General features: G+C 44.1%; 1 protein-coding gene across 7 annotated transcripts in view; it reads left to right on the forward strand.

Moving 5' to 3' along the window:
* LOC118006626 (actin-binding LIM protein 3) overlaps window positions 1-17,336 on the forward strand; it is a 105,497-nt gene that overhangs the window by 34,876 nt on the left and 53,285 nt on the right. For all 7 annotated transcript variants that reach the window (XM_034999346.1, XM_034999339.1, XM_034999340.1 and 4 more), the window contains 3 exons: window positions 2,082-2,219; window positions 12,617-12,800; window positions 14,618-14,730. In XM_034999346.1, the coding sequence (XP_034855237.1) occupies window positions 2,082-2,219; window positions 12,617-12,800; window positions 14,618-14,730 (435 nt within the window). The remainder of the gene's footprint in view (window positions 1-2,081; window positions 2,220-12,616; window positions 12,801-14,617; window positions 14,731-17,336) is intronic.

Genomic DNA, 17,336 nt, shown 5'->3' on the forward strand with positions numbered 1-17,336 from the left:
TAAGGGGCATGGACTCCTCAAGACAAAGATTGTGAGAAGGATATTATCTCCCACCTCAGATAGCAGAGTTGTCAGATTCAACATTTTCAGGGCTCAGTAACCAGCTTTTTGCCTTACAGGGCACTGGTGATTCAGGAGACCTGTAAGTGGAAGATAATTGAAAGTCCATGGGCACCTGGGTGGCCCAGTTGGTTAAGCATCTGCCTTTGGCTCAGGTCATGATCTCAGGGTCCTGGGATCAAGTTCCGTGTTGAGCTCCCTGCTCTGCAGGGAGTCTGCTTCTCCCTCTCCTCTCAATCTCTCTCTCTCTCTCTCTCTCTCAAATAAAATCTTAAAAAAAAAAAGTCCTGTTTTTCTGTTACTTGTCTTTAAAAGGAGGAAGGCAGCTGAGATCAATTATGGAGGCCATCTTTGAGAATCTGAAGAGAGCTGTAGGATAATGTACATAACACCAAATTTTATATTTAATTAGAAATACTAGATCCCAGGTGTATCCATCAGGATATGCTGCAGTAACAAGGCCATAACAACAAAAATTCCTCCTTGCTCACCATAGACGTTCGTCCTGGGTTAGCCTTGGAGCTGTGCTCCAGGACTCAATCAGGGATCCAAGCTGATGCATCCTGCACACCATCTGGGGTATCACTGGTTGCTGGGTTATGGAAAAGGCAATATGGCAGATCACAAACTGGCTCCAGTTGAAAGTGACACACATAATTTCCATTCACATTTCATTGCCAAGCAAGACACCATGTGCCATCCTTCATTGTGCCTAGAATAAAAGATTCAACTTTCAGTGAACAGCCATTAACAACTACCACACTAGGTCAAGAAGCCCTGAATCGAGTATTATCTAAGTTACTTTGCAGTTCAAAGTTCATGTGAGTCCAGATTAATTTATAATATGCTTATTCAAAATTTAGGCAGTAAGCCTGCATGTCTAAATAGTAGACATCAAATTCCCCTCCAATCAGGTGGTCATCTTTATAGCCAGGACAAGAGTGAGCCTTCTCCTAATAGGGTATGAGCAAAAGATTTTGGACTGTTGCTTCAACTTTGAAAATTGAGGAATTGAGGAGTTCTCTCCTGATCCCCCTAGGGGCTTCCTACAAGAGAGAAGATTTAGTTCCTCATTAGCAAAGTTATCTCAGTAGCTTATACATAATGAGATTGGACCAGACAGCTGTCAATATCCCTCCCAACCCTGATTTTTTTTTTTTTAATTCTAAGCAGGTGCCTACTATTATTAAAAACCAGATAACCAGATTTTAGAGTGGTCCAGCAAAGTATATCTCAGGGACAGGAGATCTGGAAAAGTAGCCATGAGAGAGTCTAGGCAAGAGGGTAATAGATTCATAAGCTAGTAGAGCTCTACAGTATCATCAAATGCCCAACCTCTACTGATTTCAGCTCCTTCTTAATCTCTACCAGATCTTTTTTCTTAATTATATACTTTTGACATTTTCTCAGTGCTATGGAAAGTGCCACTCAAAGGCAGCTTTAAGATGAGTCCCCGCACCAACCTCCTTCCAACTAGAGTGCCTCCCCTTTGTGCCTCTTTTGTAAAGCCTGTGCTACCACTGACCACCCTCATTTCATAGATGTCAAAACTAGAGGCCCAGAGAGGGGATGTCACTTGCTTTGCTCAAAGGCCAGTTGGAGGCAGGATCAATCACCCAATTCTTTGAGACCCATGTCAACTGCAAAAACCAAATTCTCTTTGAGAAATTTGGGACCTGGTTTTGATCCAGAAATCACCCAAGAAATGGTATTTCTGGATCATTTACTTTGAAATACTCTACTTCTTTTACTTTTCATCTTCCGTGAATTTGGCCTCTATTATGGCAAAGAAAGGTTACGCTCACTCGTAAGTCTCTGCCTGCTTCAGGAGACTTATGAACTCACATCCTGATGGTGCCTTGGCTTGGCACATGCAGCCTGGTGATGTATTGAAGGTACTTGGCTAATTACCTGCACGCTTTCTGCTTTTTCTCCCAGTTAGGATTATGATAATGTCTTCTAACAGAGTTCCTAAAGAGGAAAGGCCTTCTGGATAGTGATCTCTTTGTTTCTTTCTGCAGTTCCTTATCAGCAGAATCCTTACAATCCCCGAGGCAGCTCCAATGTCATCCAGTGCTACCGGTGTGGAGACACCTGCAAAGGGGAAGTGGTCCGTGTCCACAATAACCACTTCCACATCAGATGCTTCACCTGTCAAGGTAAGAGGCCCAGACTCCCAATGCCCCTGTCAGATTGCAGGCCCTGGTTTCACCCATAGGACATGCCACAGGGGCACGCAGAAAACATACAGGCTGATACCTCTGCAGGCCTAAAGAAACTTTCCTTGAGCCTTTATGAGAACTCTCCCTTAGGCAGTGTGGAGTGAAGAGGAAGGAAAGAGTTGGGACGTGGGGGAGGGAGGGAAGCTGGTGACCTCAGAGTGGTAGTGCTGACCCAGGAAGAAAAAGGCAATCCTGCAAGCTTAACCTGCACAGCTGGAGAGACTCCTGTCTTGTGCCTATAAATCAATTTGAGAGTGAATGAATGAGCAAGCTGTCCTGGCTACAATTCAGTGTGGCTCTGAGATGAGCACCTATTCTATGACCGTGTGGCAATCCTCAAAGGTGAGGTTTAACAGGGTACATTATGACTTCACTAAGGTCTGTAATTTGGAAGCAGGTGGATGTTGAGTTACCTCTGGACTCTTAAATTACAAGTTCCTAAAGAAGCAGGATAACTAGCAGCAGGAATAAAGAAGGACTCTGCTGAAAGAGCCCGGGGAGCCCTCTGGCCCTGATAGATGCCTTTCCAGCCTCCACTTCTTGAGGCTTTCTGTTCCACAAGGCAGCCATTCTGAGGTTGGATGGCCCCGTGGGTTTAGAAAATGTTTGACCCCAAACCAGTAACTTCCACCTGTTGGTTCTAGATTTGTTCTCAATCTAGATTGCTCTAGATTTGTTCAATACTGCATGTGTGCTGTTCCCTGTGGCTGCCGTTCACCTACTTGTAGTCAGGTCTCCGCACGCCTGATTACACTGCAGGTCCTTACTTTGAGCCTCATCTGAAATGATTCCAACTTGTATCATCTTGGAGTCTTCCTTGATCCATTCTGGTTTGTCACTATCATTCTAAAAGGATAGTGCCCAGAACAGACCATGGTTCTCAAGGTCCACCAAATACAGTGGGGGTACCCTTTCTGTTAATATGATTGATGTTGGATTGACCTCCTGAGGAGCCACTCCACGGAATTGACGTATATTGAATTTAAGGTCAATTGAAACCTCAGATCTTTTCATTTTAGTAATTGCTTCCAACCTCAGTCTCATGTGTCTGAGATTGACTTACACTGCTGTTGAGAAAAATTCTGGATTTCTTCCTCAGGATCTCACTAGACACTGCACTGAGCGAATCAATTACATATTCACATTTCCTAATGTTTTTAATGGAAGCACATATGGAATATATTTTAATTGATGTGATTTAAATTCTGTATTGAGACTTGGCAAACCCCTTTAGTGTACGCTGACCTGCGAAAGGATCTTGGCGAGTGACCATTTTTACACCACTAGAAGCTGGGGCAGGAAAAAGGATAAAAACAACAAAATTGTTCTAAGGAGTTTTGAGCTACGACTGTGCAATTGTATTCTTAAGAAAGTATGTTAGTTACCCTTTGCTGGGACCAAAATTTAATAGTTTAAATAATTTTTTGTTTAGCTCATGATCCTCTGGGTTGGCAGGGCAGTTCTCCCAGGCTGAGCTGGCTCTCCTTGTCTCCACTCGCCTCATCACAATGATATTGGTGGGTCACCTGGCAGTGGTTGGCAGGCTGTTGGGCTGAGTGCCTGCATATGGCTTCTCATCCTCCAGCAGCCTGGCTTGGATTCATTTGCATGATGGTCTCAGAGTTCCAAGTACAGCAAAAGAGCAAGCTTCAGAAAGCAAGACCTTTTTAAGCCTCAGCTTATGTCATACTTGCCAATGTCCCATTTGCCAAAACGAGTCAAGTGGCCGACCCAGGTTCACGATCATGGAGAAATAAACTTTGCCTTTGGTGGGAGGATTTGCAGATTTCAAGGGTGTGAATGCAGAGAAAGGAAGAATATGGCCATTTTGACAATCAACCACAGGGAGGTTGTAGAATATCTTTTCATGGAGATTTTAAGGGAAAAAAATAGATTTACTTTTCTGACTGTTTTCAATGTCAACTTGCTTAGAAGTGAAACAAATGAGAGAATTTTTGTTTCCAGCAGTAACCAGTTATAGTTACCCTAAATAGCCTCATTTGAAAAAGTTAAAATCTCTATGAATTTTTCTGTAGTTCTTTTACCATTCACTACTGCACTGACATGAAAGAATCTGCAGAGGTGAAAAACAAAAATAAAAGCAGAAATCCTCCTGTGACTGCCAATGCCAGACTTAATCCTAATGGTTTATGCTAAACCTTGGCAACCTTGTGCTTTTGCCTTGATGGCTGTATAGATCATGGAGACATAGGAAGAGGCTAGAGCCCGGTCTAAGTAGGAATCTAATAGGAGACCTCTGAGTAAAGCTGAAATTTTCCCCTACGAAAATCTTACTTTCAATGTATGGATGGATGAGAAATAAACTGGAGAAGGAGACAGCAATGAAACCGTCTGTACTAACTTTGGCACTGGGTAGAGGAGAATAAAACTTGTATCAAAACGTCTACCTATAATCCACCCTTAACATGGATTCATGTTCTATATTCATGCTATGAATTGGCATAAATTTTAAAAAAGCGAAACAGAATTTAAAAGAAAGTCATCCCACACTTGGCAAGTGGCAGAAACAAGTGATATTCCTCTTTGGAGGAACTCAGCTTTATTCCGGACCTCAAAGAACTCCCACGGGTAACATTATCAGCAAAATGAGTAACTTACAGTCAAAAACACACAAATCATAATGGAGGGAGAGCCACAGAAACAATGAAGAGAGAATCAGAACCTCAAAGACTTCATAAATTTGTATTTTTTTAAAAGATTTTATTTATTTATTTGACAGAGAGAGAGAGCGGCAGGCAGAGGGAGAGTGAGAAGCAGGCTCCCCACTGAGCAGGGAGCCCGGTGTGGGGCTTGATCCCAGGACCCTGGGATCATGACCTGAGCCGAAGGCAGACGCTTAACCAACTGAGCTGCTCAGGCGCCCCATAAATTGGTATTTTTTGACATTATATGATGACTACATAGAATACATTTAAATAGGTAAGAAGAGCCATTTAAAAAGAGCAAGAAACAACACATTATAACAAATAGCACAGCAGATTTGAAAAAGAAACAAAACTTTAGAAATAAAAATATATAATGTTTGAAATTTAAAAGTCAGTGTATGGATTATATAGCAGATTAGATGTTGCTGAAGAGGGAATTAATGAACTATAGGATTTAGCCAAGAAAAAGGTATATACATATAGTCCAGAAATATAAGAAGGTGGTAAAAATAAAAGATAAGTTTATACATGAAGAAAATAGTGGAAAGGGTTGACGTATATTCAATCAGAGTTCTAGAGATGTGTAATAGAATACCTGAGTGGGAGGACAATATTTGGAGTCATGACAGTTATGCAATGTTCTAAAACTGTTCAAAGACACAAATCCTTGGATCCAGAAACCTAATAAATCCCAGTAGAAAAATATAAAAGAAATCCACCTGTATACATCATCAGAATGAAACTGAAGATCACCAAAGACAAATGACAATTTTAAAAACAGCCAGAGAGAAGAAATAGATCATCTGCCTACAAATGGTAAGTAGACTGAGAGCTAACATGTCAGTAGCAACAAGGAAGCCAGAGACCAGTGGAATAATTCCTGTATGTACTGAAAGAGATAACTGTAAAGTTAGGATTATGTATTCAGCAAAAGTATTTTTCTAGAACAAAGGCAAACCTATAGCTAACATCATACTTAATGGTGAAAGACTGCCTGCCTGCCTATAAAGGCAAAAGTAACAAAAGGATGTTTGCTCTTACTACTTCCATTCAGCACTGTACCGCAGGTTCCTATTGGGTCAGTTATGTAAGAAAATGAAATAAAAGACATCCAGATTGAGAAAGTAAAAGTAAGGTTATTTCTATATGCACATGACATGATCTTATATATAGTAAATCCTAAGGAATGCACTAAGAAACTCTTAGAAATAACAAGTTAATCCGAGTTTCAGGATAAAAGATCAATATACCAAAATCAATTGAATTTCTATACAGTTACAATAAACAATCTGAAAATAATATTAAGAAATGATTCCATTTACAATAATGTCAAAAATAAAATACATAGGAATAAATTTAACAAAAGTGTAAAATTTATACTCTGAAAATTATAAAATATTAAAGAAGATCTAAATAAATGAAAAGAAATCTCATTTCATGGATCAGAAATCTTAGTATTGTTAAGATGGCAGTATTCTTCAGACTGATCTACAGATTTGAGGCTATCTTACTCAGCTCAGGCTTCCACAATAAAATACTGTAGATTGAGTGGCTTAAACAACAGAAATTTATTTTGTCACAGTTCCAGAGGCCAAGATTAAGGTGCCAACATGGTAGGGTTCTGGTCAAAGCTCCCTTGGCTTGCAGATAGCCATCTTTTTACTGTGTTCTCACATGTCTGGAGAGAGAGAGAGAGAGAGAGAGAGAAATGGCAAACTGGCTGGTGTCTCTTCTAAAAAGGGCACTAATCTCATAATGAGGGTCCCACCCTTATAATCCTCATCTAAACCTAAGTATCTCCTCAAGGCTCCATACCCAAATACCATCACACTGAGGGTTAGGGTGTCAAAATACAAATTTGGGGCAGGACACTATTCCATTCATAGCAAATGCAATCCCCATAAAAATCCCATCTGGTTTCCTTGAAGAAATTGATAAGCTGATTGTGAGATTAATATGGAATTGCAGGGGATATAGAATAGCCAAAGCAATCCTGAAAAAGAACAAAGTTGGAGGACTCAAACTTCCCACTTTCAAAACTTACTACAAAGCTACAATAGATAAGACAATGTGGTACTGGCACATGGATAGACATAAAGATCAATAGAGTTGAGAGAGCAGAAATAAACCCTTAGGTTTATGGTCAGGTGATTGTCAACAAACCTACCAAGACAATTCTACAGGGAAGAAGAGTCTTCAACAAATGGTGCTAGGAAAACTGGACATATATATGCAAAAACACACAAAAAAAAATGAAGTTGGACTCCTTCCTCACACCATACACAAAAATTAGGTCAAAATAAGTCAAAAACCTACATGTAAGAGCTAAAACTATAAAACTCTCAGGAGAAAATGTAAGAGTAAGTTTTTGTGACCTTGAGTTAGGCAAAGACTTCTTGGCTATGACACCAGAAGCACAAACAACAGAAGAAAAATAGATGAATTAGGTGTCATCAAAATTAAATACTTCTCAGTGCTTCAAAATATACCATCAAGAATGTAAAAAGTCAACCCACTGAATGGGAGAGGAAATTTGCAAAATATACATCTGGTAAAGAACTTGTATCTAAACTATATAGAGGATTCTTAACAACTTACTAAGAAAAAGACAATCCCATTTCAAAATGGGCAAAGGATCTGCACTGAGGTTTCTCCAAAGAAGTTTTATAAATGTCCAGTAAACACATGGAAAAAAATGCTCAAAATCATTAGCCATCTAAGAATGAACATCGAACCACATGGAGGCACATGTCACGCCATGAAATCGGCCATATTCAAAAAGACAGAGAATACAAACGTTGGCAAGAATGTGGAGAAACTGGAACCCTCCTCCATTGCTGGTGGGAATGCAAAGTGCATAACTGCTGTGGAAAGCAGTCTTGCAGTTCCTCTAGGAGTTCAATGTAGAGTTACCATATGACTTAACAATTTCAAAGTCATAAGATGTATGCTTAAGAGAAACAAAAACATATGTCCATGCAAAAACTTGTGCATGAATGTTCATAGTAGGATTATTCATCAAGTCAAAAATTGGAAACAATTCAAATACCCATCAACCAATGAATGGATAAATAAAATGTGGTGGAACATTTTGCAGCAATACATCCACGTGGATGAACCCTAAAAGCACAAATGGCCCATAAACATATAAGAAGATTCTCAATTTCATTAAAAATCAGGGAAGTGAACATTTTAAAGTGAAATTTAAAATCACAGTAAGATGGGGCACCTGAGCGCCTCAGTCGGTTGAGCGTCTGACTCTTGATTTCAGCTCAGGTCATGATCTCAGGGTCGTGAGATCGAGCCCCAAGTCCGGCTCGCACTGGGCATGGAGCCTACTTGGGATTCTCTCTCTCCCCCTCCCTCTGTCCCTACCCCTCCCACACACACACTGCTCGTGCACATGCATCCTCCCTCTCTCTCAAAAGAGAGAGAGAGAAAGAAAGAAAGAAAAAAAGAAAGAAAGAGAGAGAGAGAGAGAGAGAGAGAGAAAGAAAGAAAGAAAGAAAGAGAAAGAAAGAAAGAAAGAAAGAGAAAGAAAAAACAAGGAAAGAAAAGTGTGTTTTTAAAAAATTAAATAAAATCACAATAAGATGACATTTTATAGCCACCATGTTGACTACATATATTATCAGCTTTCAATGATGATATGGACCAGTGGAAACTGCTGGTAGGAATGCAAATGGGAAAAACTCTGGAAAACGGCGAAGCTTCACCTCACAGATACAAGAATGTTCAAAGCAGCATTTCCATAAAACAAAACAAAACAAAACAAAAACTGCAAGCAGTTCAAATGTCCTTCAACAGTGGAGTAGATCGATTGTGATACAGACCATGGGATACAGCACAGTTACTGAAAAATGCAGTTACATACATCGACATGGACGAATCTCAAAACATGATCCTAAAAGTATGAAGCAAGCACAGGAGAATAAATGCAGTAGGGTTCCATCAATATAAAGTTCAAAAAGGGCAAAACTAAACAATGCATAATTTGTGGATACATCAGAGGTGGTCAAAGTAGAAAGAAAAGCAAGAGAATGACAAACACACAATTAGGGACAACATGGGGAGGGGATGCTTTCAGGATATGCAAACAGGCTTCTGAGGCACCGGGAATGTTCTGTTTCATAAACTTGGGAGCGGGTACCTGGGAATGCATTTTATTCTTCTTCTTTAAATGGTGTTTGTATATTTACTACATTTTCTGTATGTATAATATAGTTCACAGTTAAACGTTTAAATGTTAAATAGATCACCCTCAGGAGCCCTTCTAACACTTTGGTTTTGAAATTCCATAAAACTCCGTCTCATTTGAAAAGTTGAAAATCAACAGAATCCTATGACAGACTTGTGGACTCTCGGGTCTGGGTGTGTTCTCAGTTACCACATAGCCCCTTCACTTCACAAATGAGGCAGCTGAGCTCGAGAGAGGTGGGGTAACTTTTTCAAAGCCACGCAGCACCTGAGTGGTAGAATAGAAGCATGGACCACGGTCCAGCGACCCCCAACACAGTTCGTTTTCCCATGAAACACGCGGTGACTGTGGGCAAGGTCTCTTTCTGGGCATTATACTAACAGTGAACGTTCATTCTGGATTTTCTCAAAGCAGTTCTAACTTCTCATATCCTGTCCCACTGTCAAACCAAATGATCTGCTTTTTTTTTCTAAATTAATAGATTTTATTTTCTTGATTCACGGAATAACGCCTGTCCTGGGTGTTGTGTTAAATTCCACATCAATTCCATACTGTAGACCCTCTCCAGGGCCTTTCCTGTTATTTGGATGTCAGGCTCTGCTCAGCCTCAAATACATCGGTCCTGCTGTCCGACTTGCCTTCTATCCCCGTGTTCCCCTGAGATTCTTATCAACCTTTACATCCTTTCTACCAAAAACTTCCTCCTTTAACTCCTTGGGGGAAATGGAGGAACTGATTGTTCCAGGTTTTCTTATGACCTCCTGGGTTTGTCCACTGGGAGAGGTGGCTCTGGGGGTGGAGCTGGCCGGGGAAACAAAGGAGAGAAAAGAAGGAAAAAAACAGGACCTATTTCCAATGAGGTCGTAGGCCATGACCTCACTAATTCCACAGCCATGAAGTCAATCAATCTGCCACCTGCACACCCCAGAACGCCCTGTACTCTGGCCTGGACTGCTCTTGAGGCATTGTTTGATGTGATGAATTTTCACAAAGCCTGGTAGAAGATGAACCCTCTGCCATCAACCACCACCACCACCTCCACTAATAGGCCCCTGCCTCTCTGCAGGCAGGGGTGGTCTCCAGGGCCCTCCAGCCCCACCTCGCACTGAGTTTAAAATGTTTAGGCACCTGGTAAGCCCCAAAGGAAGCTCTGCTTCTCCTAGACTCATGGCATATCAGTGTCAGAAGAAAAGTTCAAGTCACTTTTTAATCTACCTTCTTCATTTTACATACATGTGAACAGAGACCAAGTTCATTATCACCCAGAGAGTTAATGGCAGTGACAAACTCAGAGCCCAGGTGGCCCAACTCCCAGACTATACATCTCCCACTGTGCTGCACGGTCCCCCTAATGCTGTGACCTCTGGGGCTCCCCTCCTCCTCACTCATCCTGGCCCCGTAAGCCTGCCTCTGGCCTGCAAAGTGAACACACACTTGCGAAATTCTTCTGCCATGCGCCTAGAAGTCCATCCTCTCTTTAACCTGGGTGCTTTTGCATTACCACTTTCCCTATGAACAAGGGGGTAGTATTTACTGGGGTGGCATCACCCAATCCAGACCAGGTCCCCACAATGACAGGCTTGGAATTCCTTATTGGTTTCCACACCATTGAGCTTGCTTCAGAAAGCTGATCTGTGCTAACCAAGTCCTCAAGAAACCAATGTATAAAATCAGAGTGCCCTTTTATTAATGGAAATAAGAGCTGTCATTCTCCATTGTACTAGTTCGCGTTGCCCTGACCAGCTGCTTCCCAAAGGTCTAGGTAGTAAGTCAAACTATCAGTCACTTAGTGAATGCAGTCTCAGAACAAGGAGGCTGGTCATAGGGTTGGGATGGGCTCCCCAATGGCCTTCCTTTGATTGCTGGCCAGCCCCTTCTTAGCTGACCACCCCTGCTTTAGCCAGACCAATACACTCAGCAGTTCTGGTGGCCCTGAGAGCCATTTGATCTCTTGGAAGAGACTTTGCCTCTTTCTGCCCTTCCCATTAGGTGTTGATTTCATAACTTAACCCTCAGAGGGAAATCTCATTTGCCACGTTTCCAAGTCCTTTGGAGGTAGGGAGTCCCACATGATTCCGTCGTTCAAGCACCTATAATTACATCCACCTACTCCTCTATTATCGGTTCTACACATTTTCATATTGTCCGCAAGGATATCCCATAAGACCTTATGACATCTTGTTGCCTGTCTATGCAAAAGCTATCAATGCAATTGGTCATTTTTGCAACTGGGTGATGGGACATCATTATAGCCTTCTCTCTTCTTTTGTTTATGTCAGAGAGTTTCAAAATATTTTTTTAAGTTTTTGAAAAACTAGGAGAAAAACCATCCGTGGCTTCTCAATATCCCACAAAGCTGGACTCAGGCCCTCCTCCAACTGGTCCGTCAATATTTTCCTGTATTACTGCCCTCCACTCCCTAAAAACACCACCCCTACCCCAGTCCCACCTCCATACAAATACCACTTGCAACTTCCTGCTTGTGTGCTTTAGCTCATTTTCTGCCTTCAGAGTGCAACTTAAGTGCCCCGTCCTCCAAGAAGCCTACCATGATCCCTCCCCCACTGACATTGCTCCCTTTTCCTCCCCACTCACAGCACTTGCTGCCCGAACCAGCCCATGGCCTATCGCCCATGATGTATGTTCTATAAGGTCGTCTTTTGGCATATATTGTTACCTCTTCACAGTTCAGGGATCGTGTTTTATCATTCTTGCCTGGGAACAAACCGACTCTCTATGTCTATGGTGAGAGCAGATTATAAACTTCCAATCATCCATCCTACTACCATCCTCAATTGTCTTCACCTAGCACAGAATCATGCAAAGAGAAAGTGCCCAGGGAAATTTTAACTGAATGATCTTATCCAATTCATAATACCACCAGTATGGCCTTGTGTGAGCCACGCAGTCCTAAACTTTCATCCATGCATTGAGAAGATGGTACAATACCAGTGGTCCCGTCAGGATCAGCTGGGGAGTGCGCTAAACCACAAATACCTGGGCCCTGGCCCCCAGGGAGTGTGATTCAGGCCCAGGCATCTGCATCTTAAGGAGCCCGAAGGTGACTCCAATGCAAGTGGTCTTCAGGACACACTTTAAGGAGCACTAGCCCCAGGCGCCTGGGTGGCTCTGTTGGTTAAGCGACTGCCTTCGGCTCAGGTCATGATCCCGGAGTCCTGGGATCGAGTCTCACATCTGGCTCCCGGCTTGGCGGGGAGCCTGCTTCTCCCTCTGACCCTCTCCCCTTTCATGCTGTTTCTCTCTCACTCTCTCTCTCTCTCTCAATTAAATAAATAAATAAAATCTTGAAAAAAAAAAAAGGAGCACTAGCCCCACGAGGTCCGATGTGCCACCATTTTCGGGCCACTTGTGACCAAGTCAGATGTCAGCCTTGTCCCCAGTGAGAACCTCGTGCTCGCCCACCTTCCCTGGACTCAGCCTGCCCTTGATTCTCTCCTTGTTCCCCGCAGTGTGTGGCTGTGGCCTGGCCCAGTCGGGCTTCTTCTTCAAGAACCAGGAGTACATCTGCACCCAGGACTACCAGCAGCTCTACGGCACCCGCTGCGACAGCTGCAGGGACTTCATCACCGGCGAGGTCATCTCTGCCCTGGGCCGCACCTACCACCCCAAGTGCTTCGTGTGCAGCTTGTGCAGGTGGGCAGGTGGCCAGCAGAGGCCGGGCCCCTCTGCCTGAGCCCTCTGGCGGTGTGGGGGCTCACAGGGCTGTACACTGAACACTTGGATTTCTAGGCTCTCGTGGGTGGAACGATCTGACAGGCCAGTGCTTTTCAAACCTTTTAGCAGCTGAACCCTGTCTGTCAAATAAGATCTCATGTAAAACACTAGTTTGTCTGGCGATCAAGACGGAGTGAGGACCTGAGCTGCCACCCTCAGCCTCCCATTTCCCATCAGAAGTGCTCAGAGGAACTACTGAGTTCCCTGAACCCATTTTGGAAACCAGGCATCTGGGCCAGCTCCCACCCCCTCAGCCTCATGTACTGTAGAGATATCTGTTTGTAGCCTTTCTCCATGACCCTGGCAAGTGATCCCCTCTCTGTAAGCCTCAGCTTCTTCATCAGTAAAATGGACATCAAAACCATCCCAACGCTGTTGGGTTTTCGTGAAGATAAATGAGATGGTGTTTGCAAAGACCATAGCTCAGTGACTAGGACATAATTGTGTCTGCTTTTGCTATTCTTGTCATTATCATATGATAACCATCTAGCCTCTCGGGCAACCTGGTAGGCAATGGAAAGCTCACTCTTCCCTCTCCCTCATGCCCTGCGTCCCGGTTCCTTGTTAATTTAGCAGACGTACATGAAGGGTCCACTGTATGCCAAGCACCACATTAAGGAGATGAAAAAAATAAAGGAGACGTCAGCCTTGCCCACAAATACATGAAAATTTAATGGACTGCCCTGATTAAGTCATACATAGAAACATGGTTTGGACTAAATGTATGCCTTTTTTAATTAGGAAAGGAATTTATAGATTAATTATTCTCCCCATAAAATAACTACCTGTTAGTTACCAGTTAGGGTTCCTGCTGAGACTAATGACACAGTGTACAAGAAAATAAAACTACCGAGTAGAATTCATTCATTCATCCGTCTCTTAAAACCTGGGCCCTGGGTCGCAGAATCCCAGACCCACAGTAGGGTCCATATGGTTTAAAGTGAAGTTTCTGTCAAGCCCCATACAGACGCAGTGCCTCCCCAAGGTCATGCTGTGTCCTTTACCACAAGTCAGTGCCTGGGCCTCGATGAGAACACAGCTCCCCCAGCTCAAGCCAGCACCCCCTGCCATGTCCCATGTTGCTAATACAAGGGCAGCGGAGCCACTGGAAGCCTATGTCAGGGGCACTCAGAGTCTGTATAATAGGCTGTCCCTGACTTCATGCACGAGAGCAGCTGAACAATGGGCTCAACAGTGCCAGGGATTCGATGTACAGTTTATCTTTGTTTAGGGAGGCAGGACATGGACCAGTTTGAGACCTCAGAACTCGGAAACTCAAACTGCACAAACACAGAGGAGAGGAAGAGGTTATTTGTGGATTTCTAAATGTCCTGGATAGTGAAAGGAAGACATTTTGGTGAATTTAGGAGTTGAATGAGTTCTTCCAGATACATGGGGATAGGTGAGGTTGGGATGGAAAAAGTCTTTCCAGAAAGAAGGGGCAACTCTCGGAGGAATTATTAACCAATTCATTTATAGATGAGAAATGTAAGCTTCACTAAGTGTCATGGTGCGCCCTGGGTTAAAATCATATAAATGGCCCAAGTGGGGCTCCAGTTCCAGTCGCGGCCCCCAACTGAGTGGTTTGGTCAGCCTGGCACCGTGAACAGCACTTGAATTTACCTGGCATAATAGAAGGCAGGCTGTGTGTATGAGCTTTGAACACATCTGCTGTCAGCTCACCAACAGACATGGTGAAGAAGAGGTGTTGCATTTCTCTTTCATCTCCCTTGTAGGAAGCCTTTCCCCATTGGAGACAAGGTGACCTTCAGCGGGAAGGAATGTGTGTGTCAGACATGCTCCCAGTCCATGACCAGCAGTAAGCCCATCAAGATCCGCGGACCAAGCCGTGAGTCCTCGCCGTGGGCACCTCCCTGTCTGCGGGCCATGTGTCCTAGGGCTCCCTGTCCCAGCTCTGTCATCCGCTCCTGCAGGCCCGGAGGGAAGTGGGGGAGGTTTCCACCCTGGAGGACTCCTGAAGCCTGACCCAGTTGGCATTCAGCCCAGACTCACAAGCTTCCTTAAGCAGAAATGCAGGGAAAGCGGGCTGCTGATTATAAACCATGACAGCCTGTTTGGCCACTTGGGTGGGGCTCTTCTGGGATGAGCTAGGCTCCCTTATCTTATCTCACCTTATCCATGTTCCCCAGGGTACCCTAACAGGGCTGATGAAGCCACCAGCTGTTCTCAATTTGTACAAATTCCACTAAAAAGTATACATAGACTCATCTTAAGAAGGAGAAATATGGAAGCAAACCACAAGGGATGTGCTAGTGTCTCTTAGAAAGTGTCCCAGGAACACTGCATCAGCTTCACTGCAGAACTGTAAACATGCAGATTTTTAGGCCCACTTTGGACTTTTTTTTTTTTAATGTTTTTTAATCTTTTTTTTTTTTTAAGATTTCATTTATTTACTTGACAGAGAGAGAGCAAGCGAGAGAGAGAGAGAGCAGGAATGGGGAGCAGGGAGGGGCAGAGGGAGAAGCAGAGAAGCAGACTCCCTGCTGAGCAGGGAGCCCGACACGGGGCTCGATCCCAGGACCCTGAGATCATGACCTGAGCCGAAGGCAGACACTTAACCCACTGAGCCACCCAGGGACCCCTTCCCCCCTTTGGACTTCTAAGAAAGGAACCTAGAAATCTGCATTCTTAATAAGTTTCCTGGGTGATGCATTTGCGGCTCCTAAGACTGAGAACCACCATTTAGAGATGAGGGGAACATCTACCTCACCAGAGTAAATGTTATGTTTCATCACCAAACTATAGATCTGGGGGGAAACTGAGGATCAAGAGTGTACCTTGGGACAGTCATTCGAATTCATGGAACATCCATTCCCCTCAAATGTGTCTAGTGGTAAGATGTCTAAATCACTGTTCCCAGATGCCCTTGTCAGGCTGCTGACGCCCTGGCCCCAGGGGCCTGCCGTAAGCCACGCTAGGCTCCCATGTTCTTTCACATTACATGACACTCCCACTGGCCTCCACAGGAGAATCAATGAAAACCCATTAGCCGCCTGCACTGCATCACTGTGTGGGCGCAGGCACCGACAGTCTGCATGCCTGGGCCACATCCTGCCGAGGGGGTAAGCACAGAACACCCCGAGTCAGCAGGGCTTGGCCCCGAGGGGCTCCATCAGAGCCCGCCAGGCGTGGTGAGCTGGAGAGAAAGACGATGGGAAGGCTTCCTCCCTAGCCCTTCCTTCCTCTCGATCTAATCAGATCTGCTCACGGAATGTGCAGAGAACTTCCTTCAGCGTCCTTGGTGACATTCAAGAACAGTTTGCTGGTCTGAGCAGGTTTCCATCTCGAGGTGGCTGAGTGAACACACTGTTATCTTTCATGATTCCTTGAAAGCATCGTGCAGAATGACAGCAGGGCTGGAGTACTGGGATGCAGGACCATGGCCCTGTGACTGACGCTGCGGAGGCGCCCAGAGACCAGCAGGACCGCGTGTGAGGCAGTAGAGAGAGGCTGGCTGGAGCCAGGAGCATGGCAACCCTCTGTGTAAAACACAGCAGACACAGAGCCTTGCTGGGGCTCCGTTTACCCAGCTCTATGGAAAGCAAATGTATTAGTATCCAGGAGCCAGACTAGCATACGCCATAGTGTGTAAAATACTCTCTAAATATAACGCAAGGATGCTGCAGACTCGGAGATTTAATCTGGAAAGCACACCAAAGAGAGAATATGATTCCTGAATCTGTTATTTCTCTTGGCTTGTACTGCATTACTACATGCATCAGGGACCTCGGAGAGGTGGGAGAGTTCCTTGGCCAAGTGTGGGAATCCTGCATGCGAGCGTGTCCTTGAGGATAAGTACTAAATGTCTCCACCATCATTCTGCAAGTCCAAAGGCAGAGGAAGGTGAAGAGTGAATAATGAGAAGCAAATGAGCACATAAGCAGTCTCCAGGGGGAGTACCCGGGATCATGGCTCATCTTGTTACTCACAACGTAAAGACAGCGAGCTGTGGATCTACACCTTTTCTCCCCAACGGTGGTCACTGTCCATGCTGCAGATAACTAGAGGGGGTGTTGGAAGTTCTGCTGAGTTCCCAAAGGATAGAGGGAACCAAAACCAGATTCAAAAGAGGGCTAAGATGAAGAATGTATCATGGAAAAGGAAAAAGAAGGAGGAAAAACCTGATGTATTTTTGATCTACAGGGCTGTGACATTTCATCCCTGGAGGGTGAATAAAGACATTCTGGAACAGCAGGAGCAGTTATCGGCTCAAAAGAGATTAAGAAGAATACTCAGGAACTATCAAGAGAAAAGAATTGTGTTACCTCTTACAAGAATAAGAAGTGTTTCCTCACATTTTCACTGAGAGGAATCAGCAGCAGTAGCAACATCAGCATCACTGACATAACTGTCACGACCGTCACTACTGTCACCACACCACCACCATCACTATCACAACTGTCACCATCACTACCACCATTAACATCACACTGT

This window comes from Mirounga leonina, unplaced genomic scaffold (genome assembly GCF_011800145.1).
Source record: "Mirounga leonina isolate KUSES-001 unplaced genomic scaffold, KU_Mleo_1.0 Mir_98, whole genome shotgun sequence".
In the NCBI taxonomy this organism is placed as follows: Eukaryota; Metazoa; Chordata; class Mammalia; order Carnivora; family Phocidae; genus Mirounga; species Mirounga leonina.